Below are 27,305 nucleotides of genomic sequence, written 5' to 3' on the forward strand. Positions count from 1 at the left end.
ACGGGCTGTAATGGATAGGCTAGAGGGAAGCCACTCACCAAGGAGGACCCCTAGAAACCCGAAACCCTTTAACCCCTATACAGGGATTTGGAATTACACAGGGCCCAAGGTGATCACTACCTGTGAAAGGCTGCAGTCCAATGAGAGTAGTAGTCAGGCAGGGTCGAACCGAGAAATGCAAAACAGGGACAGAATCAGGCAGGCAAGGACGTAAGCAGAAAACGTAGCAGAGGTCAAATCCGGAACGGGCAGCGAGGTACATAAAAAGCAGGCAGGAGAGGTAGTCAGGAAACAAGCAGAAGTCAGAACACCAGAGTCACTAAACAGAACAGGGCAGAACAGGAACCAGGAATTCAGAACTATCTCTGGAAGTGGTCAGCAGGCAGGAGAGGAATTAAGAAAGGTGTGGTGTCTTCCTATTGGTTGTAGCTGACTGCTGGTAACTTCAGCTGGAAGACACATGTCACCTAAACATTTGGCTGTGCAAAATGCTCCCTGACTTTCTATTGTTCCTGCAGTTAGTATTTATTAATAGCTTTCCTCCTGGATTTTCAACTCTTCCCCTTTAAGATCCAGCGGAGCCCTCTCCATCCAACTGCTGATATCAGTGTTCTCCATGTGCTTAAATACTCGCACCTTCCCTGGAATTGTGCTGGTGATATTACTCAGTTCATTCTAGCTCTGGTTGCAAGCAGGTGGCTTGTACTCATCTGTGGTATCGTTGCTGAAACTTTGCTAAACTTCTACCTGAGTCATCTAATGATAAGTAGTTCATACTTTTTTCCCCTGTGATTCCTCCTTGTGTCTTCTCTAGTGTTTAGTAGGGTTAACGAAGAGCTCACCCCATCCATTCCCTATTTAGGTTCCAGCACTATGGATACCTAGGGTCAGGTATCCGGCTCGGCGCATAGGTGTGGAACATATCTAGGGTGGTGAGGGACCCCAGAGACCAGTAGTAGGTTTGGTTAGGGGTCACCATCGCTCCCTTCCCTCGACACAGGGTTTCCCTTCCCCATTCGCTTGGTACTTTCCCGTACCTAACGTGACGCCATAATGCCTTCCATTTAGCATAATGCATCCCACATTGTCTTGCATATGGTATAATGCCCCGACATTGTCTTCCAATGGTATAATGAACCCACATCGCCTTCAATATGGTATAATGGGCCCCACATTGCCTTCCATATAGTATAATGGGCCCCATATTGCCTTCTATATGGTATAATGGCCTCCACATTGCTTTTCATGTTGTATAATGCCACTACATTGCCTTCCATGTAGTATAAAGGGCTCCACATTGCTTTCCATGTAGTAAAATGTCCCCACATTGCCTTCCATGCGGTATAATGACCCCACATCCCCTTCAATATGGTATAATGGCCCCACATTAGCCTTCCATATGGTATAATGCCCCAAAATTGCCTTCCATATGGTATAATGCCCCTACATTGCCTTCCATGCGATATAGCTTAGCGTTCCCCCTTTCATCATTGCTTTAAAATGTATTGGCATCCACAATGCCGATATAGAAGGCGGGCGGTACTGGCGCTGACACCGGGCCCTCCTGACTCATGGGCCCCATAGCGGCTACATGGTCTCACCAGCAAATACCTAAGCCAGGAAAACCCTTTGAGCGCATGCACTTGGGGCTCAAAATAATTTTGTAATTCAGTTTCCTTAAAAAAAGTGCACCATTTGCCTTTCTAGCCTCTTGTGTCGCACAATTACTAGGTGCAGAATGAGCTAACCGAGAATCTGTCAGTGAGCTTGCCGTGAGTCTGGGGGGCTTCGTCATTCCTTTATGGCTTTTTCTGAGCTCCTCTCCGCTTATAACCATAGAAGCTGAATGTGTTATAAAAGGCAGACGTTACTAAATATTTACAGTTTTTAGCACCAAAATGCATATATTGTCCCCAAAGATGGACAATCCCTTTAATATTCCTTACTACGGTTCTCAGAACCAAGCACTGATGAGGTAACATAACAAGCATGGATGACGGGAAGGCATTTCGAGAATTTTTTTGTCTGCAAACACCATTTCCCGCCATAGAGAAATATGCAAGTTTTTTTGTCTCATGAGCGCATTTTAGCTCACGGTGTCTCGTTTTTCTCATACTTTTTTGTAATTCTGCCCCCACCCGCCCAACGTGCTGCTGTCACTCTACACCGGATACGTCGACCGGTTACAGTAAACAACCTCCCAAATTGTAACGTAATCCCGCCGTGTTTAGCACGCATGCGCAAGCCCCGTTCGTGTCGCTTTGCAATTACTGATGACGCGCGATTGCCTGACGCATGCGCAGTGTTCCTTGCTGAGTTCCCGAGCGGTGTCTGTCGTTGAGCACCGGCTGAAAAAAGAGCGCCCTTTACGATCTAGCTGCCGGCGGCTATGGCGGTGTCACCATAACGGGGCAGTAGGCGGATCACAGATGTAAGGCTCCCACTCCCGGGACGCAGCCGCTGGTAGACAACTTGCTCACTTCCTGGAGGTAATGCTGGGAGCGCACAGTTTCAAATCTGGTGACTTGTCCTCCTTATATAACGTCACCTATGGCAGTTCTAAGATCAGGTCCTCACCTGCTGCAGTGCATCTAAGCCCTGTGCAGGGGATCTCACCCTCTGCAGGGGATCTCACCCTCTGCAGGGGATCTCACCCTCTGCCGGGGATCTCACCCTCTGCCGGGGATCTCACCCTCTGCCGGGGATCTCACCCTCTGCCGGGGATCTCACCCTCTGCCGGGGATCTCACCCTCTGCCGGGGATCTCACCCTCTGCCGGGGATCTCACCCTCTGCCGGGGATCTCACCCTCTGCAGGGGATCTCACCCTCTGCAGGGGATCTCACCCTCTGCAGGGGATCTCACCCTCTGCAGGGGATCTCACCCTCTGCAGGGGATCTCACCCTCTGCAGGGGATCTCACCCTCTGCCGGGGATCTCACCCTCTGCCGGGGATCTCACCCTCTGCCGGGGATCTCACCCTCTGCCGGGGATCTCACCCTCTGCCGGGGATCTCACCCTCTGCCGGGGATCTCACCCTCTGCAGGGGATCTCACCCTCTGCAGGGGATCTCACCCTCTGCAGGGGATCTCACCCTCTGCAGGGGATCTCACCCTCTGCAGGGGATCTCACCCTCTGCAGGGGATCTCACCCTCTGCCGGGGATCTCACCCTCTGCCGGGGATCTCACCCTCTGCCGGGGATCTCACCCTCTGCCGGGGATCTCACCCTCTGCCGGGGATCTCACCCTCTGCCGGGGATCTCACCCTCTGCAGGGGATCTCACCCTCTGCAGGGGATCTCACCCTCTGCAGGGGATCTCACCCTCTGCAGGGGATCTCACCCTCTGCAGGGGATCTCACCCGCTGCCGGGGATCTCACCCGCTGCCGGGGAAATCGCCTACAGCAGGGGATCTCACCCTGTGCGGGGCATCTCACCCTGTGCGGGGCATCTCACCCTGTGCGGGGCATCTCACCCTGTGCGGGGCATCTCACCCTGTGCGGGGCATCTCACCCTGTGCGGGGCATCTCACCCTGTGCGGGGCATCTCACCCTGTGCGGGGCATCTCACCCTGTGCGGGGCATCTCACCCTGTGCGGGGCATCTCACCCTGTGCGGGGCATCTCACCCTGTGCGGGCGATCTCACCCTGTGCGGGCGATCTCACCCTGTGCGGGCGATCTCACCCTGTGCGGGCGATCTCACCCTGTGCGGGCGATCTCACCCTGTGCGGGCGATCTCACCCTGTGCGGGGGATCTTGCGCTCTGCAAAGGAAATTGCCGACTGAAGGCAATCTGGCCCGCTGCAGGGGATCTTACGCTCTGCAAAGGAAATCACCGACTGCAGGCAATCTCATCTGCTGCAGGCGATCTCGCCCATTGCAGGCGATCTGACCCTCTTCAGGCGATGTCACCCGTTGCAGGTAATCTCGCCCGCCGCAGGCGATCTCTTGGCTGTGGTGCAGATGTATAGATGTCACCGCTCTTATAATGATATCTGTACTTCTCTTTTCAGAGTATTTTACACTATACTAAGGATGAATGTGGTATCTGCGGAGGTGAACAGCACCCTACCGGATGAGATCATGGAGACTGGCATGTCCATAGTGGATGATGACAGCATAGAAGCCGTTACAGTCTCCTCCCCCTTGGCGGAAGAGGTACCCATGGAAACTGACTTGGAAGAAATTGTGGAAGTGAGCAGTAGTGGAGAATGCATTACTACATCCTTAGTGAAGGAGGTTGCTGCCCCGCCGAGTAACCATGGCAGTCACCTGGCAACGGTAGTGAGTATGCCCAAGCCAAGTCCTGGCCCTTCAGCTACGGCCATGAAGACTGTCCTGCAGAGTGGCATACACAAGCTGGGCACCCCTCTCTCGGGGCAGATGATTCTTAATAAGGCGTCAGAGCTGTCGGCCACCAGTCGGATGATAAAACAAGAGAAGGTGTACGTGACAACGCTCGGGAAAGGAAGCAATCCCATTGTCTTCATACCGCAGAACGCAATGTCAGGCACACAAAAAGCACAAAACCAGCGCGGCGACTCAAAAGGGGCACCGCAGCAGATCAAGCTGGTCACCATCGGAGGGCAAGGAGGGGTGTCCTCATTGACGTCTGCTCAGATCATTAATACAGCTAGCAAGGCTTCACTTCAGGGCCAACAAATCCAGAATGTGCAGGTAAATCATCACCATCTTTCAATCCTGGGTTTGTTTTATCGTCTGCAGTTAATGGGGGTGTGCCAGGCAGTCACCTCCTGCCATATAATATGTATGAACATCAGAGAGCGGAGGACCCCTCTGGCCACCGTGTAATGTTAGCTAGAAAGGTTCTGGTCTGTACCTCCGGGATGGTGGTGCTCATTGGCAGGACGGACGTTACAAGCAATAATATTGGAAAAGCCCTATAACATTGTAAGGGGGCTCTGCCAGCACAGAATGACTGTACAAACCAAGTACATGTGCCCGTTCATCATCAATTAAGTGCACGTTCCCACTTACCTGTAATCCATCCATCTCTGCCCTTCTATGGCTGTATGAAGCCAGAACTGTCAATCAAAGGAGGGGGATGCACATAAATGATGCACCGAGCGCTTGTTCTTGGTTGTAAGGCCGGGGTCATACGAGCATGCAGCACCCAATGATTCTTTTATGTGAGAGCATTGGATGCAATATGCTAATGACACCCGACTCAGGCTCGGCTGAGGGTGTGATCTGAGTGTCACGCACTGTGCTCCGATTACTCACATGGGAAAATTCAGATCCCAGGTGTGGAGAAGAGGGAGAGATTATTTTCTCTATCTGTTCCACTACCTGTCTCTGCATATATCGTTCTGTACTCCGTTCAGTCCAATGTTTCACACGCACCCATAGACCTGTGTGGGTGTGTGTGATCCTATATACACTGCTAAGCGATTTTTACCTAAGCCCGATTTGATGTGAGAAAAAAAGTCTCATATCTGCTCTTCCTCATTGAATAACATTGGTCCGAGCGCAATACAAGATTTTCTCACATTACTCTCATCCAATTCATACACCAATGTGAGCAAGGCCTTAGGCTATGTGCACACTAGACCGTTTTACCCACGGATTTACCCGCGGATTTGCCGCGGAAATTTCTTGAGAAAATGAGCATGTTCATTATTACCTGTGGAATACCCCCGGAATTTCTATACTTTCATGTGTCAGGAACAACCTGCGGAAAATCCGCGGTGAAATCGCGGTAAAATTGCAGCTAATCCGCGGTAAAAACGCATGCGTTTTTACAGCGGATTTGGTGCGTTTTTTTCCCGCAGGTGTGGAAATCTTCAACTCCCAGAATGTCTCTCAAGAAAGTTTCTTGAGAAAAAGGACATTTCTAGTGCGCACATAACCTAACAGTTATTCTCTGCTGACAGTCCCTCCAATGCCATACAAGATTGCACAAAGTAGAAGAAACAATGGCTAGAGGGGTCACAAAATTAACGAGAATATAGAACAAAGCCCTAATATTAAAATATTAACTTTATTATTTCATATTAAAAGTTGATAGAAAACTCACATAAATATAAAAGAGTGACTGAAAAAAAAAAAGAAAATATTGATAGGTGCAATATAACGGATATCAAAAAAGACCCCAAGATAAGCTTGGTCAGGCAGGAGATGGGAACGGGAGCAGGCGAGGAATGTATAGAGTCCAAAAAAATGACATCAGTGCTGATCATAAGCCACCCTATTGTGTACCCTACCCCCTCAGTGAATGGCACCCTAGATTTGTGACGTTGCACCCCCACGCAACCTATACAACCCTAATTCCAGCCCTAGTAAAGTGCAGTAAATAACTGTCACAATTCATTATCTATATATATAATTGCCTTATTCTGTCTGTCTGTCTGTCTGTCTGTCTGTCATGCTCCAAAATTGTGTCCTTCCGGTGACAGTGTCCTTACGGTGACACAAAGCTGATTGGCCGCTGGGCTCGCCATGGCCCCGCCCCCCCCCACGGATTGGCTGCTCGCCCAGGCTGCGCCCCCACACGGATTGGCCAGCCGCTCGCCCAGGCTCCGCCCCCCCTACAGATTGCCCCCCCCCCTAACGGGAGCCTACATAAGCGTACGCCGCCAACCCAGCCGACACTGACCCTCGCATTGCTGGCCTTGCCGCCGTATGCTGGTGTGGGCTCCCGTGCGAGCGGGGGACGGGATACGTTGGTTACCAGCTCATCAAGGTCCTGCAGCGGCGGAAGATCCACACGCACACACATAACAGCACACACACACACACACACACACACACACACATACACACACATCAGATCACACTCACTCTCACAAACACCTCACACACACATCGCATCCACACACTCACAGCATCCAGCGATATCGCTTGCTTCTCGGCCTCGATACTGTGCTGTGACCTTCCAGGACCTGACGGAGGATCACATGGCCAGAAGCATGTGGTATCTCCGGATGTTGTGAGTATAAGCGCGTATGTGCAATATCGTCAGTGTCTGTGTGTGTGAGTGTATGCCATCGGGTGTGTGTGAGTGTATGCCATCGGGTGTGTGTGAGTGTATGCCATCGGGTGTGTGTGAGTGTATGCCATCGGGTGTGTGTGAGTGTATGCCATCGGGTGTGTGTGAGTGTATGCCATCGGGTGTGTGAGTGTCGGCAGAGGAGCACGGCGTGCTGGAGGAGGCTGGGAGCAGAGAGGCTGATCTTGGGGAAGGCTGATGCTGAGGGAGGCTGGGAGGAAGGAGGCTGGGAGGAGAGAGGCTGATCCTGGGGAAGGCTGGGAAGGGGAGGCTGATGCTGAGGGAGGCTGGAAGGAGAGAGGCTGATGCTGGGGGAGGCTGGAAGGAGAGAGGCTGAGGCTGGGAGGAGAGAGGCTGATGCTGGGGAAGGCTGATGCTGAGGGAGGCTGGGAGGGGAAAGCTGATGCTGGGGAAGGCTGGGAGGACGGAGGCTGGGAGGAGAGAGGCTGATCCTGGGGAAGGCTGGGAGAGGGAGGCTGATGCTGAGGGAAGCTGGAAGGAGAGAGGCTGATGCTGGGGGAGGCTGGAAGGAGAGAGGCTGATGCTGGGGGAGGCTGATGCTGGGGGAGGCTGGGAGGAGAGAGGCTGGGAGGAGAGAGGCTGATGCTGTGGAAGGCTGGGAGGAGAGAGGCTGATGCTGGGGACAGAGAGGAGAGGCTGATGCTGGGATGAGAGAGGCTGATGCTGGGAGGAGAGAGGCTGATGCTGGGGGAGGCTGGGAGGGGGAGTCTGATGCTGGGGGAGGCTGGGACGAGGGAGGCTGGGAGGAGAGAGGCTGATGCTGGGGGAGGCTGGAAGGAGAGAGGCTGATGCTGGTGGAGGCTGATGCTTAGGGAGGCTGATGCTGGGGGAGACTGGGAGGGGAAGGCTGATGCTGAGGGAGGCTGGGAGGGGGAGGCTGGGAGGAAGGAGGCTGGGAGGAGAGAGGCTGATCCTGGAGAAGGCTGGGAAGGGGAGGCTGATGCTGAGGGAGGCTGGAAGGAGAGAGGCTGATGCTGGGGGAGGCTGGAAGGAGAGAGGCTGAGGCTGGGAGAAGAGAGGCTGATGCTGGGGAAGGCTGATGCTGAGGGAGGCTGGGAGGGGAAAGCTGATGCTGGGGAAGGCTGGGAGGACGGAGGCTGGGAGGAGAGAGGCTGATCCTGGGGAAGGCTGGGAGAGGGAGGCTGATGCTGGGGGAGGCTGGAAGGAGAGAGGCTGATGCTGGGGGAGGCTGTGATGCTGGGGGAGGCTGGGACGAGGGAGGCTGGGAGGAGAGAGGCTGATGCTGGGGGAGGCTGATGCTGGGGGAGGCTGGAAGGAGAGAGGCTGATGCTGGTGGAGGCTGATGCTTGGGGAGGCTGATGCTGGGGGAGACTGGGAGGGGAAGGCTGATGCTGAGGGAGGCTGGGAGGGGGAGGCTGGGAGGAAGGAGGCTGGGAGGAGAGAGGCTGATCCTGGGGAAGGCTGGGAAGGGGAGGCTGATGCTGAGGGAGGCTGGAAGGAGAGAGGCTGATGCTGGGGGAGGCTGGAAGGAGAGAGGCTGAGGCTGGGAGGAGAGAGGCTGATGCTGGGGAAGGCTGATGCTGAGGGAGGCTGGGAGGGGAAAGCTGATGCTGGGGAAGGCTGGGAGGACGGAGGCTGGGAGGAGAGAGGCTGATCCTGGGGAAGGCTGGGAAGGGGAGGCTGATGCTGAGGGAGGCTGGAAGGAGAGAGGCTGATGCTGGGGGAGGCTGGAAGGAGAGAGGCTGAGGCTGGGAGGAGAGAGGCTGATGCTGGGGAAGGCTGATGCTGAGGGAGGCTGGGAGGGGAAAGCTGATGCGGGGGAAGGCTGGGAGGACGGAGGCTGGGAGGAGAGAGGCTGATTCTGGGGAAGGCTGGGAAGGGGAGGCTGATGCTGAGGGAGGCTGGAAGGAGAGAGGCTGATGCTGGGGGAGGCTGGAAGGAGAGAGGCTGAGGCTGGGAGGAGAGAGGCTGATGCTGGGGAAGGCTGATGCTGAGGGAGGCTGGGAGGGGAAAGCTGATGCTGGGGAAGGCTGGGAGGAAGGAGGCTGGGAGGAGAGAGGCTGATCCTGGGGAAGGCTGGGAAGGGGAGGCTGATGCTTTGGGAGGCTGGAAGGAGAGAGGCTGATGCTGGGGGAGGCTGGAAGGAGAGAGGCTGAGGCTGGGAGGAGAGAGGCTGATGCTGGGGAAGGCTGATGCTGAGGGAGGCTGGGAGGGGAAAGCTGATGCTGGGGAAGGCTGGGAGGAATGAGGCTGGGAGGAGAGAGGCTGATCCTGGGGAAGTCTGGGAGAGGGAGGCTGATGCTGGGGGAGGCTGGAAGGAGAGAGAGGCTGATGCTGGGGGAGGCTGGAAGGAGAGAGGCTGATGCTGGGGACAGAGAGGCTGATGCTGGGGACAGAGAGGCTGATGCTGGGGACAGAGAGGCTGATGCTGGGGACAGAGAGGCTGATGCTGGGGACAGAGAGGCTGATGCTGGGGACAGAGAGGCTGATGCTGGGGACAGAGAGGCTGATGCTGCGGGGAGAGAGGCTGATGCTGCGGGGAGAGAGGCTGATGCTGCGGCCAGAGAGGCTGATGCTGCGGCCAGAGAGGCTGATGCTGCGGCCAGAGAGGCTGATGCTGCGGCCAGAGAGGCTGATGCTGCGGCCAGAGAGGCTGATGCTGGCGCAGCATGGCGGATGGAGCACGTTTGGGAGTGCGCAGCATGGGAGATGGAGCACGATGGGGGGTGCGCAGCATAGGGGATGGAGCACGATGGGGAGTGCGCTGCATGGGGGATGGAGCACGATGGGGAGTGCGGAGTATGGCGGATGGAGCACGATGGGGAGTGCGCAGCATGGGGGATGGAGCACGTTTGGGAGTGCGCAGCATGGGGGATGGAGCACGTTTGGGAGTGCGCAGCATGGGGGATGGAGCACGTTTGGGAGTGCGCAGCATGGGGGATGGAGCACGAAAGGGAGTGCGCAGCATGGCGGATGGAGCACGATGGGGAGTGCGCTGCATGGCGGATGGAGCACGTTTGGGAGTGCGCAGGATGGGAGATGGAGCACGATGGGGGGTGCGCAGCATAGGGGATGGAGCACGATGGGGAGTGCGCTGCATGGGGGATGGAGCACGATGGGAAGTGCACACCTCCCCCCAACACACACACACGCGCGCACTCTGCACAACACACCACACACACACACTGGGAACCACAAACAACTGCCCTACACAGACACCCACACACAGACAACGCTGCACACACAAATATACGCACATACCGCACAACACACACATTGCACAAAACATACCTCCCCCAAAACACACCACACACACACAAACCGCGCAACACACACACAACGCTACAGACACACAGCGCTCCACAAACAACGCAACACACAAACAACACCGCTCTCACCCCCCATCACACCCAGACAACACCCAGAACATGTACAGCGCCCTACACAAACACTTGGTAACTACACACAACAACATATATATATATATATATATATATATATATATATATATATATATATATATATATATATATATATATAGAATATATATAACAAAAATCATACATGAACTACACAATACGTAAATTCTAGAATACCCGATGCGTAGAATCGGGCCACCTTCTAGTATATATATATATATATATATATATATATATATATATATATATATATATATATATATAAATAAATATACATATTATTATTAATAATAATAAATAATATGGGATAGGAAAAGTGTCACTTAGCTAACAGGAGGGAGTATGATATAGATTGCATAGCCCCCCAAAGGGGTCCCAGTTATAAATCTGACACCGGGTACGCACTATTGATGTCATTTTTTTTTTTTTTTTACTCTATGCATTCCCTGACTGCTCCTGATCCCGTCTCCTGCCTGACCAACCCTATTTTGGGGTCTTTTTTGATATCCATTATATTACACCTGTTTTGTCTTTTTTTGTTAGTCACTCTTTTATATTTATGTGAGTTTTTTTTTTTTATCAACTTTTAACAGTAAATAATAAAGCTCATATTTTCATATTACGGCTCTTTTCCATAGTCTCCATATACAAAATGGCCAATGTTTCAGCCTGCGAGGATCTTGATTGCAGTCAGTAGATCTGCCAAGTGGTTATTATGAACATGAAAAGTGGACATATAAATGTAATTTCCACGTAACATTATTCCCAGCAAAACCAGTTGTGTGCTGGACCTGCAGCGACAAGCTGACTGCTGCTGCAGCTTTAGACTTATGGCACTGTTGTTCGTGTTCGCGTGCATGTGGCATTGATCTGATAATAATAATATGTAGGTAATTTTTTTTCCACTTTCTATGGTGTTTTAGTTAAGGCCCAGTCACACTAAACAACTTACCAGCGATCCCAACAACGATACAACCTGATAGGGATCGCTGGTAAGTTGCTAGGAGGTCGCTCTTGGAATGTCACACTAAGCGACGCTCCAGCGATCCCACCAGCAACCTGACCTGGCAGGGATCGCTGGAGCGTCACTACACGTGGAAGCATGCTGCACTTGGTAACTAAGGTAAATATCGGGTAACCAACCCGATATTTACCTTGGTTACCAGCGCACACCGCTTAGCGCTGGCTCCCTGCACATTTAGCCACAGTACACATTGGGTTAATTACCGGATGTGTACTCTGCTACGTGTGCAGGCAGCAGGAGCCGGCTTCTGCGGACGCTGGTAACCACGGTAAACAGCGGGTAACCAAGAAGTTCTTACCTTGGTTACCCGATATTTACCTTCGTTACCAGCGTCCGCCGCTCTCACACTGCCAGTGCCGGCTCCCTGTTCCCTGCACTCCTAGCCACAGTACACATCGGGTTAATTACCCGATGTGTACTCCAGCTACGTGTGCAGGGAGCAGGAGCCGGCACTGACAGCTGAGAGCGGTGGACGCTGGTAACGAAGGTAAATATCGGGTAACCAAGGGAAGGGCTTCTTGGTTACCCGATATTTACATTGGCTACCAGCGTCCACAGAAGCCGGCTCCCTGCTGCCTGCACATTTAGTTGTTGCTCTGTCGCTGTCACACACAGCGATCTGCGCTTCACAGCGGGACAGCAACAACTAAAAAATGGTCCAGGACATTCAGCAACAACCAATGACCTCACAGCAGGGGCCAGGTTGTTGCTGGATGTCACACACAGCAACATCGCTAGCAGGTTGTGCCTCAGCAGCGATGTTGCTAGTGATGTTGCTTAGTGTGACGGTACCTTTACTCCTAAGAAAAAAAACAAAAAATGAGCCAGAGCACATGTTGGTATAGTTGCAATAGGAACATGTTCACACATGACAAAACCCAAGAGAAACACTACAAAGTGAGTATTAACCCTATAATAAAGTAAATAGTAGTAGTACATTTAAGTAACATAGGGATTTGGTTAACATTGTTTGATCGAGAAAAGTAAAAGCCATCGCACGGTGACAAGATTGGATGCCTTTTATGCTTTTTGTTCAATGTTAACCTTATGTTATTTACATGTACTACCGCTATTTACTTTATTAAAGCATATATGCGCATTTTATGTTGTTCTCATGTTTTTCTATTAACTCATGGAGCATATGACCTTGCAGTGATGGGCTTATACTTAGGCTTAATTCACACATCCGTGATGCACTGACCGGCTGCAGGTCTCCCGGCATGACCTTGGTAGCTTCACATATGCCTACGAGTTGGGCAGATTCTGCTTACGAGACCTGCTGCCAATCACGCATCATGATCTAAACTTGGGCTGGGGCACACGTATGTGTGATTGAGGCTTTAGGCTGCGTTCACACAACCGTGTGCAAGTTACCAGTTGAGAGAAAAACATTGCACTGGTCGTGATAAATGCTGTGGGTAAGGCTGGAGCCACACGGGGATTAATGCGATCCCCTCGCATGACACTCGGCTCACGCTGGCAGTACAGCAGAGCAGAGTGTCCCTGCGACTGAGGTCTGACTGTGCGATCGGACCTCAGCTATGGGGGGCGGGCCAGCTCTGCGGAGGGAGGGGGGGGATTTATCTCCCTCTCTCCTCCGTAGCCGGCTATTGCCATTCTCGCCCTCACTCGCGGTACACCGGTGTACTGCAAGTGCAGTGGGATTTTTCTCTCAGCCCCATATACTTGAATGGGTGCGAAAGAAAGAGTCTCGCATTGCACTCGCAGCACGCTGCGACTGTTTTTTTCGGTCCGATTAGGGCTGAGAAAATAATTGCTCATGTGTGCCGACAGGCTAATATTGGTCCGAGTGGAATGCGATGCTTTATCGCACTCCTCGCACCGGTTTTCATGCCGTGTGGCTTAGGCCTTATTCTTATGCTCTCGGTGCTATATGTGAACCATCCCTTACACTCCCGGTTGTCTTCAGGCTCCAGTCCCCTAATGTTTATACATATTTTTTGTAAATTGATGAGAATAGTAATTGCAGTACAATCCAATTCCATGAGAAAAGTGGTAAATGTATGATCGGTGGGGATACAACCGTTCGGACTTCCACTGAACATGAGAACCGAGGAGAAATGTAACATCGTGTTACGTGTGTGACTACTGTCCATGAGAGTGGTGGTCACGTGCGCACTCCCACTTCATTACATGGGACTCCCATTGTCAAAATCAGTGGGGTCCCAGTAATCAGCGACTATCAGACAGATTGGATTTTGCTACAATTTCCTTTATCAGCTTCTAAAAGTAAATATTCGGGTACTGTATCCCTGTTTATAGATGATAAATGTTATTTGTGAGATAAACCCTTTCAGTTTAGACCAGGGGTGGGCAATTAATTTTCCCGAGGGGCCACATGAGAGACCATGAATGGTGTGGAGGGCTGAACCAATAGGCTAAAATTAATTCTGCTCAATAGTATTTAATTAGAAATATTTTGTATTTATAGTTTCATTTAATATTGATCAAAATTAAGTATGCGGACATCTCCCTATATACCGTAAGAGCGTCACACAAACTCATACGTACAGTATGAGCCTCCACATTTCCCTATATACACTAATAGCCCACACATGGCCCCTCTATATAGTCAGCCCCAACATAGCCTCTCTATATACATTATGAACCCCACACAGCCTCTTAAATACAGCATGAGCCCCCACATAGCCTCCTAAATACGGCATGAACCCTCCACACAGCCTTCTAAATACAGTATGAGCCTCCACATAACTCCCTATATACAGTACGAGCCCACACAGACCCCTATATACAGTATGAGCCCCTTCATAGTCCTTCTATATAGTCAGCCCCAACATTGCCTGTCTATATACATTATGAACCCCACACAGCGTCCTAAATACAGCATGAGTGCCTACATAGCCTCTTAAATACAGTATGAACCCCCCCACAAAGCCTATAAAATACAGTAATACAGTATGAGCCCCTCATAGCCTCCTATATACATGAGCCCCCTTTATATAGTATGCACTCATGCACATGAAAAATCCCCCCCAAACAAAACACATACATCTCACTAATTCCCCCAGTGCTCTACTACAGCTTACTCACACGCTGATTGGTGGAAGAATTGGCCGGTAGCCTCGCCTCCACCAATGTATTCACCGCTATCCGCTGAATCCAGGATGCAGATAGCGGTGGCAGAGGGCACGTTGCCGCCCATGGTGACCTATTTCAGCCTTTTGGCTCTCAATCTGCGAACTGGACTGGAGAAGGCAGAGGGCCAGATGTGGCCTGTGAGCCACACTTCGCCCAGCCATGGTTTAGACTGATGGTTTTTCCATCACAATGTTATGGCACATCATCTGGATATTCAATAACATATTATTTTGGGGTTCTGACATTCTGGGACCTGTACTGATCATTAGTATGAGGGTTGAGGGTCATTTTTGGTTCTTTCCCTTCATAATGGTGCTCTGGGCTGTGCAAGGAACTACAACCCAGGTAGGATCAAGAAAGGTTGGGGTTACACCACCAATTGTGTTTTCCGAAATCAAGACCCAAGTCTGGCAACTAATTCACTGGTGCAGAAATTCTACTTTTGTGTTTGGCGACAGTCTTCAGATGTGGTGTTGCTGTGGATGTCCATAATGGGGCTGTGTTGTAACCTCCTGCACATTGGGTAGCCAGCTGCATTACTGGGCAGTGGATTCTGTAAGGGACCACCAAGGCTCAATAAAGGGCTATTCCAGCATCACCCATTCCTGCATTGTTCATGTTGTAAGGTTGCCATAGGCTTCTATTGGGCTGCAGTACATGCTTAACCAGTTCAAGACCAGCACATTTAAGTTTTTCTTTTTTTTTTTTTTCATACATCTGGTATGAAGAGTTTGAAAAACTTTTCTCAGTCTGATATTCAAATAATTATTTGCATTTTTTTCTGTCTTACATGGGGCTTCATATTTTTTTTTTGTTGCTGATATCTGATGATATTTGCGGGAAAATACTAGAAATTGATATATTTTTTGACAACTTCAGCTCCTGCTACGTTATTTCACGCGTTTTACTGATTTATCAAACTTTATCATATATTTTAGTAGAGAAATCTGTTTTGGATTTGCCCACAGTGGAATTTCAGCAGAATAAAATATGTAATGGCGAATCTGTGCTAAATCGTGCTTGTTTAGTTGCACGATTAGTGCAGATATGATGTAGTTTTCATCTTCTGCATTGTTGTAAACTGTGACGGTGTTCGGGGGGCCTCCCAAATCTCCCCAATTAGATGATGTTAGGGAAGAGAAGGAGCCGGCTTGTTGGATCTCTACCAACCAATCCTTTTGTTCACTAGGAGATAAGCATATCACAGGAGATGTTGGTTGGTTGTTTTTACAACCATAAAGGATTGTTCCCCTTTCTGTAGAAATTTTTATTATTGGACACTTTTTTTTTTTATATTACACACTTTATTTTATACACATAAGGTTTTAAAATATGTTTGGGAGGCATTTTAACGTATTAATACGTTATTATTTTATTGTTGATTTCTGCTGTTACTGGGGCTGGTAAATTAGCCCTGGTTACAGTGGAAATTCATTCGCCTGCCTCAATAGCAGAGCTGACTGTGTATTAGGACCCTGCAACTTCTGCTCCCTCCGCACACCCAGTGATCACTTGACCACTGAGTCCAAAGGAAGAAGCGCTGTCAGTGCTTTTTAGTCTGTGTACACAAGTGCTGGTTCAGGCTGTGTATAATGCGATCATGAAGACAGAGCGAGTCATAAACTCTCTCTGCCTTCTCTGTGGGAAGTCTGGCCATCTACAACACCCCGCAGCTGTAGAGGCTGCTATTTTTAGGCTGGTAAGGGCCAAATTACCATGGATCTTCCTATCCTGATAATATCAGCCTGCAGTTGTCTGCTTTACCTTTGATGGTTACAAAAAATAGGGGGAGTACACACCGTTTTTATTGATTTATTTATTAGATTAAACCAGGCTAAACACCCCTTAGTGCAACATGCAAGGCACTAAAGGGTGCAAGTGTATAATATGTAGGGGAGTTGTGACATATAGCTGGCTATAGGAAAACCATCCCTGTAACAAAAAAACGCAAGGAAAAAAACAACAAGAAAGCTATGATGCAGAATTGGTACAGAAGTTCTGCAGCGTCAAAAACTCAACATTGATTGTGGGAATGTACCCTTAAACATCCACACTTACTCTGTATGGACATCGATGCACAAGTTGCAACTTGCAGGAGAATGTGGAGCTGCCCCAGAAGAGGAGAATCGCATGAGATGCTCCTACTCTAGTGCTCCGGCCGAGCTCTTACCGATTGCCCTGGTGCAGTAGTAATTGGGGTAATAGTAGTTGGGATTGATGTCAGCTGTGTAGTGTCAGCTGGCATCAAGCCCTGCTGTTAGTAATGGGGAGGAGTCTATGAAACACCCCATTACTAACCTAGTAAGTGTAAAGAAATAAATACACACAATACTTTTTTTTTTTTTTTTTTTTAAAAAAAACCTCTCTCACACACACTCTTCCTTGTTCACCATTTAATTTGTTTTTTAAAAGTCCGAGCAGGTATGCCGTAGTCTAAGGATTCTGATGTTGTCCACAAATAGAAGCCTGAAAGATATAAAACGTAAATGAAAACAATAGACTGTCCCTCCTTCACCAATTTTTATTACAACGCAAAGCTCCCACTTCCAAAACAGTCCAGCGGTTCCCACGACGTTCCTCGATTACCTAGATCAAGGTCTGTGGACCATCAGAATGAGGCTCCGTAGACTTTCAATAACATCCAGTTTCGGCTCACGCTGCACTCCATGAGTGGGACAATGATGAGCGGTGACGTAAGGAACATCACTGTTTATTAGAGTGATGAGCGGTGATGTTCCTGACGTCACCACTCACCAGTATTCTGGGTCTCACAGAGCGCAGCGTGAGCCGGAACTGACTGCTGGGGCCTAACCGAGAAAAGTTTGCAGCAAGGGGATAAGTATAGCTCTCCATACACTTTACATAGCTGTTGGACAAATGATGGTTCGGCCAGCAACTATCTCTCCCGACTTTCCCCTACACAGGAGTGCTCTTTGCTTAGCGCCCCTGAGCTTTCTGTGAGAGAGCCACTGATGCCTTAAAGGGAACCAATCACCAGGATTTTCATACATAACCTAAAGCCAGTGCTATACTGGCACTATTAGGCTGATTCTATACATACCTGTAGTAATCAGCTCGGATGTTTAGGTTTTGAAATCCAAGAAAGTAAAGTTTATAAAATCAGCAGCTTCTTGAGTGACAGCAGCTGAGGAGCAGATAATTTCGTGGGGGGGGGGCAGGGAATTCCTAGTTATTTCCTCCTCCTGGTAAATTAGCATAAGTATTATACAATTGATTTACTTTGAACTTGTAGGACCCGTGGTGAGGCCATGCCCATGTGACCAGAAGGGGCGGAGCCTCAGCCAACATAGCTGATACTAGAAAGCAGCATTTTTCTGTTGGCAGAGGCCCCGCCCCTTCTGGTCACATGGGTATGACCTCACACAGGTCCTGCAAGTGAAATTAAACCAATTATATAATACTTATGCTAATTCGGTAGATGTTAGAGCGCACGGAGTCCTGACAGGTATGACGTAACTTGTCATGTGATGGGGCGTGTTCAAAATACAGCCCTATGTTTCTGGCCTGACGTTTCCTGACTGAATAAACATTGTTTTTCTATGTCCACGTGGGCATAGTTGATTATAATAGAAGTGAGGGTCTGGGGGCAAGACCCCCTAATGGGGTCTCGCATCCGCACACATCCGATCACATACACACACACATACACACATACACACATACACACACACACTCAGATCGCACACCTACACATCCGATCTCGCACCCGCGCACATCCGATCTCACACCCGCGCACAATCAGATCGCACACACAAACATCGCATCACACACACACAATCACCACATCCAGGGACACCGATTTCTTCTGGCTGGCAGAAACCTGGGAGGCAGTGCAATGGAGCGCAAGAATGCTTGCTTACAGGACCTGCGGGACGAATATGTGACTTCCTCCCATCATTCCCTGCGGCCAGAAGTATTCTGTACGCTGGATGTAGTGTGTGTGTCAGCGTGTGTGTGTCAGTGTCAGCGTGTGTGTGTGTCAGCGTGTGTGTCAGCCAGAAGCAGGGGAGGACGGTGTGCAGCACCCACCGGAGATCACAGGGAAGACCTGGGAGCCACACAGACATCTGAGTCTGGTAAGTATGAGTCACCTGGGAAGTGGGGTGTCTGCTTTTTTGGGGGTAAACTTGCCCCCATCCATTTTTCTCCAAAAATAAAACCTCCTCCAAGAATAAGCCCTAGTGCTTTTGGGAGGGGAGGGGAGGGGACAAAAAAAGTATAAGACAGTGTCATATTTTTGGAAAAACACGGTAGACATCAGACGATCGTCCGACTCCGTCATTATCATAGTGTCCAGTCTATTAGTTTACTTTGTCTTCAGGCTTATTTTATTATTTTTTGTAGACCATGCCTATAGAAAATCCATTTTAAATCTTGAAAAATTGTGCTAAATAGAAAATGCAGTGATAATGTTTTTTTTTCTGTTGCTATTAGTATTTTTGTCTATTTTTTTTAATTGTTTAGATTGCTAAGAAAGTTCCTTTATCAACATCGTCTGGTGCCGTAATCACCAAACTGATCATTGCAAAACCATCAAACAACAAAACCATCGGTTCTTCGCAGACCACTCAGTCAACTTCAGTGTTTGCTGGTAAGTGTGCAGCTTTTTTTTGTTTTACAGAGAACCAACCAGCAGGATTTTGCTATGAGGTAAAGGCAGTGCCATATTGACACTAAGGCTATGTGCACACGTTGCGTATTGTCACTGCAGAAATTTCTGCAGCGATTTGAACAGCACACGTGCGCTTCAAATCGCTGCAGAAACAGTCCGTAATGAAAGAAAAAAAAAAGCCGATTGCATGCGCTCTGACTGCAGCCCCTCCCATAGACAGAGCGGCGGCTGCATACAGAGCGCAGGAAAGAAGTGACATGTCACTTCTTAGTAAGCGCGCTTCGGGCAGTAGCCGAAGCGCTGCGCTCTAATACGCCACGTGCGCACGGCTCCTGCATAATCTTCATAGATTATGCAGGGGACGCAGGACGCATGCAGTTACACTGCGGTGCAGATCGCAGCGTAACTGCATGCAATTACGCAATGTGCACAAATAGGCTAAGATGCTGAATCCAGGCACACCTGTTGTAGAAAGATCGGATGCTTGGTTGATAAAATATCTTTAAGTTGCAGAAATGCACTGCACTTTGACAGGTGCAGCGGGGGCGGGCCTTTATGGGTCAGGTCCTCAGCGCTTATTCCTCCTCCAGCATTCTCCTGGCTTGTCCCTTTTTTCTTTATGTAAAAAAAAAAAATAAAAATCTGCGGACGTGTCCCTGATGCTCCTAGTCTTCACCGCAGTGACTTCAATAAAATGGCGCTGGAGATTGCGGTCCGTGCATGTGCGGACTCTGGTGCCATTTTAATGAAGGCAGAATTACTGTGGCAATGTGCACGCGGCGGCAACAACAGCAATGGCGGTATGGCGCGATATTCAAATAAAGAAAAGGGAATGCCGGAGGAGGAAGAATAAACGCCGAGGACCTGACCCACAAAGGCCTGCCCATGTTGCATCCATCAGAGTGCAGTGCATTTCTGCAATTTTGATTCAAGATCTCATCAACCAAGCATCCGATCTTTCTATAACAGGTATGCCTGGATTCAGCATCTTAGTGACAGTATGGCACTGCCTTTACCTCATACTGCAAAATACTGGTGGTTGGTCCGCTTTAAATAGTACAGGTTGAAAAGTAAGCTCAGTACTCAGCCTGGTTGCTGTAATATGCTCTGTTTATTTTGCTTTTCTTTGAGATGTTAAATTTTAAAAAAAGCTCCTGTGCCCGCACGATCACCATGGCGTCAGTTTGTCATAGGTCGTGAACCCCTATCCGACCATGTTCTAACTTATGTCAAAAGTCGTGAAGGGGATAAAGCGTAATTGTGATTTTAATTTTTTTTTCGTAAATCAATAGTAGTCATGAAAATAACCAAGTTTGTAACATATCTCATCAGACAATTCTGCTTCCTTCTTTCTCATAATTGATCAGTCATTATCAAAATTCTCAATCCTGAGGTAAAATCTGTATTCAGTGAAGGTTCCCATTACTGAGATAATGTACCGTTTCTCCGAATGTTTCCTGGCTATCTCACAGCAAGGGACCTCAGTCTCCTATGCAGCTCTTATTCTAGAATGTTTGAGGTGTTATCCACTACCCAGACAACCCCCTTGGTTTCCCATATAACAACCTGTACTTGTTACTGGCACCATTCCAGCAACATCGGTGCTGGGTCTCCTGGGGCTCACATGACGTTAAGTTATAAGGGTAAAGTGGCCGTTAATGGGCTGCTTAACTCCCACTTCCTACAGACTTAATTGACATTCAGAGGAAGAAAATAAAGGAGCAGTTTTCAATGTCCGTTTTATTCAAAGGACATGCGAGTGAATCGGCATATTAGCAGCCACTGAACCGCCACTGACTTCACTGGAATGAGCACAGGCACACAGGCGGTTTTTATTTTACGTAAGGGAATATGGCGATTGAATAGGTGTTGTCCGAATAGTGGACAACCCCTTTACAAACATATTGCAATACAAAAAAGGCCAATTACTTAAGACTTTAAAATGGAGTATCAGCGGAAATTAAGGGGTTAATATTCCTTTACAGGCAGAGTGCTTTCTCACAGTAGTTCTGGAGGTGCAACCAAAGCCATCACAATCACTGAAAGTGGAGGAGTCGTTGGGACATCTCTGGAGTCATCAATTCAAGCATCCAACAAAATTGCCATATCCCCTCTAAAATCTCCTCCTACAAAGGTAATGTTCTGGATCAGTGTGTGTGGAAGGCCGGGGCCACACGGGGATCTACTGCGATCCTTGCATGACACTCGGCTCACGCTGGCAGCACAGCGGGAGCGAAGTGTCATGTGAATGTCACTGCGACTGAGGTCCGATCTTGCGATTGGACCACAGCTGAGGAGGGGCGGGTCGGCGCTGAAGAAGGGAGGGCCGGCGCTGCGGAGGGGTGGGAGGGATTTCTCTCCCTCTCTCCTCCGTAGCCGGCTATTGCCATTCTTGCTCTGCACTCGCAGTACACTGATGTACTGCGAGTGCAGTGCAATTTTTCTCTCGCCCCATAGACTTGAATGGGTGCGAGAGAAACAAGGATCGCATTGCACCCGCAGCATGCTGCGATTGTTTTCTCGGTCTGATTAGGGCTGAGAAAATCGCTCATGGGTGCTGACACATACTGTAGGCTAATATTGGTCCGAGTGGAATATGATGTTTTATCGCATTCCACTCGCTCCGATTTTCATGCTGTGTGGCTTAGGCCGAAACCTATCAATATATTATGCATATACTATGTTCATTCACACTTGTGTTTCATGAATTTGTGTTGTTAATAGAAATTTTCAGAATTAAAGAACCCAAGCATTTTTAATGCATTTAAACAATTTTATCGAGAGATATATATGTATTGTTTTTAAAGCCTACAGTAGTCAATGTGTTGCATTTAAAGGGAATTTGTCACCTGTTTTTTTTTTTTGCCACGTAATCTGAGAGCAGCGCATAATGCTGCACCCGCCCCAATGTTGGCTGATTCAGCTGACAGTCTGTATTGGAGCCCTGCTGCAATATCAGGCTACTGATTCTAATGTCTTCCAGAAATATACTGGTTGGAGACAACAAGTAGAAAACACGAGCGCTAGGCCAAACAAATGCTCTTGTGTATGGCAGAGCCATCTAATGTGTCTGGCCGGCTTTTGTGGCCTGCTTTCTGTAGTTTGGTAATAATCAACAATTGTTCAAAGAAAAGTACCACACTTGTGATAAAGGTAAAACACAGAGTTCATGTAAAAGAAATGGGGAATAAATATGTAAACATTATATATATATATATATATATATATATATATATATATACATACATACATACATACATACATACATACATACATACATACATACATACATACATACATACACACACACACACACACACACACACACACACACACACACACACACACACATATGTGTGTATATATATATATACACACACAGTGGGGAAAATAAGTATTTGATACACTGACAGTTTTGCAAGTTTCCCACCTACAAGGAAAGGAGAGGCCTGTAGTTCTTGACCAAGTTTGCACACACTCCATCAGGGATTTTGGCCCACTCCTCCATACAGATCTTCTCCAGATCTTTCAGGTTTCTGGTCTGTAACTGGACAGCATTGAGTTTCAGTTCCCTCCCAAAGATTTTTTTTTTATTGGATTTAGGTCTGGAGACTGGCTAGGCCGCTCCAAGACCTAAAATGCTTCTTATAAAGACACTCCTTAGTTGCCCTGGCTGTTTGTTTCTGGTCATTGTCATGCTGGAAGACCCAGCCACAACCCATCGTCAATACTTTTGCAGAGGGAAGGAGGTTGTTGGCCAATATCTCACAATACATGACCCCATCCATTTTACCTTCAATATGGCCTAGTTGTCCTGTCCCCTTTGCAGAAAAGAACCCCAAAAGTATGATGTTTTCACCCACATGCTTCATGGATGGGGCGGTGTTCTTGGGGCTATACTCCTCCTTTTTCCTCCAAACATGGCGAGTGGAGTTCATGCCAAAATGTTCTATTTTTGGTCTCATCTGACCACATGACCTTCTCCCATGCCTCTTCTGGATCATCAATATGGTCATTGGCGAACTTCAAACGGGCCTGGACGTGTGCTATGAGCAGGGGAACCTTGCGTGCCCTGCAGAATTTTAATCCATGATGGCGTAGTGTGTTACTAATGGTAATCTTTGAGACTGTGGTCCCAGCTCTCTTCAGGTCATTGACTAAAGGGGGCTTTACACGCTGCGACATCGCTAACGATATATCGTCAGGTCACGGTGTTTGTGACGCACATCCGGCGTCGTTAGCGACGTCACAGTGTGTGACAGGCTGCAGCGACCTAAAACGATCGCAAAAAAAATCGTTTGTTTTGGAGAGATCGTTTAATTTCAAAAAATCGTTGTCAGGTAAGTAGCGATGTTGTTCGTCATTCCTGTGGCATCACACATCGCTATGTGTGACACTGCAGGAGCGGCGAACATCTTCTTACCTCCGTCCCGCCGGCAATGAGGAAGGAAGGAGGTGGGCGGGATGTTCAGCCCGCTCATCTACGCCCCTCCGCTTCTATTGGCCGGCCGCTTAGTGATGTTGCTATGACGCCGAACGCACCTCCCCCTTGAAGGAGGGATTGTTCGGCGGTCACAGCGAAGTCGCTGACAAGGTATGTGCGTGTGACGCTGCCGTAGCGATAATGTTCGCTACAGCAGCGATCACCACATATCGCACGTACGACGGGGGCGGGTGCTATTGCACACGACATCGCTAGCGATAACGATGTCATAGCGTGTAAAGCACCCTTAAGTCCTCCTGTGTAGTTCTGGGCTGATTCCTGACCTTTCTCAGAATCATCCTTACCCCATGAGGTGAGATCTTGCATGGAGCCCCAGACCGAGTGAGATTAACAATCATCTTGTGTTTCTTTCATTTTCTAAAAATTGCGCCAACAGTCGTTGCCTTCTCACCAAGCCGCTTGCCTATTGTCCTGTAGCCTTGTGCAGGTCTGCAAGTCTGGCCATGCTGGTGAGGTTGGAGTGTGATTGAGTGTGTGGACAGGTGTCTTTTGTACAGGTAACAAGTTCAAACAGGTGCAACTAATACAATTAATGAGTGCAGAGTAGGAGGATTTCTTAAAGAAAAAAATAAGAGGTCTGTGAGAGCAAGAATTCTTGCTGGTTGGAGGTGATCAAATACTTATTTCATACAATAAAATGCAAATTAATTATGTAGCATCATACAATGTGTTTTTCTTCGGCGCTCCATTGGGAGACCCAGACGATTGGGTGTATAGCTACTGCCTCCGGAGGCCACACAAAGCATTACACTAAAAAGTGTAAGGCCCCTCCCCTTCTGGCTATACACTCCCCGTGGGATCACGGGCTGCTCAGTTTTCAAGCTTTGTGCGAAGGAGGTCAGACATCCACGCATAGCTCCACTGTTTTAGTCAGCAGCAGCTGCTGACTAGGTCGGATGGAAGAAAAGAGGGCCCATACTTGGGCCCCCAGCATGCTCCCTTCTCACCCCACTCTGTGTCGGCGGTGTTTGTTAAGGTTGAGGTACCCATTGCGGGTACGGAGGCTGGAGCCCACATGCTGCTTTCCTTCCCCATCCCCCTGAAGGGCTCTGGGGAAGTGGGATCTTACCGGCCTCCAGACTCTGAGGCCGGGCTCCATCCACAGACCCGGAGATCCTGCTGGATACGGAGCTGAGTGCCGTCAGGGACAAGGCCCTGCAACATTCAGGTACTCTGTGTCCCCGAACAGACAGGCACAGACACACGCCAGAGTTGCTGGGTGTTCTAGTGCGCCGGGGACAGTAGCGCTGCGCGCCTGGGTCTTATTCACTACAGCTTAGCTGAGTGATTTTCTGTGTTGGGAACTACCGCGCCGACCGCTCCTGGAGCGGCGGCGCGGCTGAGACTTGTAGTGCGCCGGGGACTCGCGCTGACCGCGCTTTTACGACGGCAGCGCTCATAAATCTAGTCCCCGGCTTTTGCGGCCTAGCTCCGTTTCGTTCCCGCCCCCAACTCTGTCAATCACGGAAGGGGAGAGACGCTGTACAATCAGTCAGCGCCGAGGGCTGGAGTCTTATTTACATACTCCAGCCCCCTCACTGGGCACAGTGGGACGCCAGTTTCCCGCTCTTGTCTGCAGCACGCCCACGGCCCGCCCCTCTTCACAGGACGCTGGCAGCCATTCCTGCATGCAGTCTGAGCTGGAGAACGGACATAGCCCTGGGAGACCCAGACAAGGGATTCTGGCGACCACACACCCGCTGTTTAGCGGGCGGTAAGCAGCACAAAAGTGCTGACCCCACTAGTGCCACAGTGTTATTTAGTGTACTTTTTGTCTGTACCTATATATATTGCACTGTACGGTCGCTTCTTGGCTTATACCCCATTGCTCTGAGGAGACAACAGCATGTCATCCGCAAAAAGCAAGGGTGCCAAGGCACAGGCTTTATATGCTTGTACCGCATGTGGGGCTGATCTACCGGCAGGCTCCACTGACCCCCATTGTGTGCAATGTTCGGTCCCTGTGCCACTTCGTCAGCCGGAGTCTATGCTAGTAGTGGCCCAGGCAGAGACGCCTGTTAACCCTGCCCCGGTGACGGGGACAGAGTTTGCAGTTTTTGCTGATAAGATGTCTGTGACTATGACAAAAATCCTTGAAACTTTGCAGTCCAGGCCGGTCACTCAGACCATGGACACTGTTGATGCAATGTTCCCCGGTCCCCCTCAGTTGGAACTAGTCCAGGCTACAAGGGGGTCTCAGGCATCACAGGCTGAAGGCTCTGACTCGGACGACAGTCCCAGGCAGCCTAAGCGAGCTCGCTGGGAAAGACCCTCGACGTCATCACACTGGTCAGGGTCTCAGCGAGAGGCTTCTCTCTATGATGAGGCAGAGGTAGCTGATCAGGAGTCCAATCCTGAGACCGCTCTCAATCTGGATACTCCTGATGGTGACGCTATGGTAAATGATCTTATAGCGGCCATCAATAGACTGTTGGATATTTCTCCCCCAGCCCCTTCAGCAGAGGAGGCAGCTGCACAGCAGGAGAAATTCCATTTCAGGTATCCCAAGCGTAAATTGAGTACTTTTCTGGACCACTCTGACTTCAGAGAAGCAGTCCAGAAACACCATACTTGTCCAGACAAGCGTTTCTCCAAACGTCTTAAGGATACACGTTATCCCTTTCCCCCTGACGTGGTCAAACGCTGGACCCAGTGTCCAAAAGTGGACCCCCCAATCTCCAGGCTTGCGGCTAGGTCCATAGTTGCAGTGGAAGATGGGGCTTCACTAAAAGATGCCAATGACAGACAGATGGACCTTTGGTTGAAATCTGTCTATGAAGCTATCGGCGCGTCGTTTGCTCCAGCATTCGCGGCCGTGTGGGCACTCCAAGCTATTTCAGCTGGTCTGGAGCAGGTGGACTCTCTCATACGTCCATCAGTGCCGCAAGTGGCGTCCCTAACCTCGCAAATGTCTGCGTTTGCGACTTACGCTATCAATGCGGTCCTAGACTCCACGAGCCGTACCTCAATGGCGTCCGCCAACTCTGTGGTTTTGCGCAGAGCCTTGTGGTTAAAGGAATGGAAAGCAGATTCTGCTTCCAAAAAATGCTTAACCAGTTTGCCATTGTCTAGTGACAGACTGTTTGGTGAGCAATTGGCTGAAATCATTAAACAGTCCAAGGGTAAGGATTCGTCCTTACCCCAGCCCAGATCAAGCAAACCTCAACAGAGGAGAGGACAGTCGAGGTTTCGGTCCTTTCGAGGCTCGGGCAGGGCCCAATTCTCCTCGTCCAAGGGGACTCAGAAGGAGCAGAGGAGCTCAGATTCCTGGCGGGCTCACTCACGCCCAAAGAAAGCAACAGGAGGAACCGCTTCCAAGGCGGCTGCCTCATGACTTTCGGCCCCCTCCCTCCGCATCATCGGTCGGTGGCAGACTCTCCCGCTTTTGCGACATTTGGCTGCCACAGGTCAAGGACCGGTGGGTAACAGACGTTTTGTCTCACGGGTACAGGATAGAGTTCAGTTCTCGTCCTCCGCCTCGGTTCTTCAGAACTTCCCCACATCCCGACCGAACCGATGCCCTTCTGCAGGCGGTATGCTCTCTAAGGGCAGAAGGAGTGGTGATCCCTGTTCCTCTTCAGGAACGAGGTCAAGGTTTTTACTCCAATCTGTTTGTGG

General features: G+C 49.6%; 1 protein-coding gene across 2 annotated transcripts in view; it reads left to right on the forward strand.

The window, feature by feature from the left end:
- Positions 1 to 2,307: 2,307 nt before the first annotated feature.
- LIN54 (lin-54 DREAM MuvB core complex component) overlaps positions 2,308 to 27,305 on the forward strand; it is a 78,617-nt gene continuing 53,619 nt past the window's right edge. For both annotated transcript variants that reach the window (XM_075352398.1, XM_075352399.1), the window contains exons 1-4: positions 2,308 to 2,489; positions 4,010 to 4,673; positions 19,036 to 19,162; positions 21,169 to 21,317. In XM_075352398.1, the coding sequence (XP_075208513.1) occupies positions 4,032 to 4,673; positions 19,036 to 19,162; positions 21,169 to 21,317 (918 nt within the window). In that variant the 5' untranslated portion in view covers positions 2,308 to 2,489; positions 4,010 to 4,031. The remainder of the gene's footprint in view (positions 2,490 to 4,009; positions 4,674 to 19,035; positions 19,163 to 21,168; positions 21,318 to 27,305) is intronic.

This window comes from Anomaloglossus baeobatrachus, chromosome 1 (assembly GCF_048569485.1).
Source record: "Anomaloglossus baeobatrachus isolate aAnoBae1 chromosome 1, aAnoBae1.hap1, whole genome shotgun sequence".
In the NCBI taxonomy this organism is placed as follows: Eukaryota; Metazoa; Chordata; class Amphibia; order Anura; family Aromobatidae; genus Anomaloglossus; species Anomaloglossus baeobatrachus.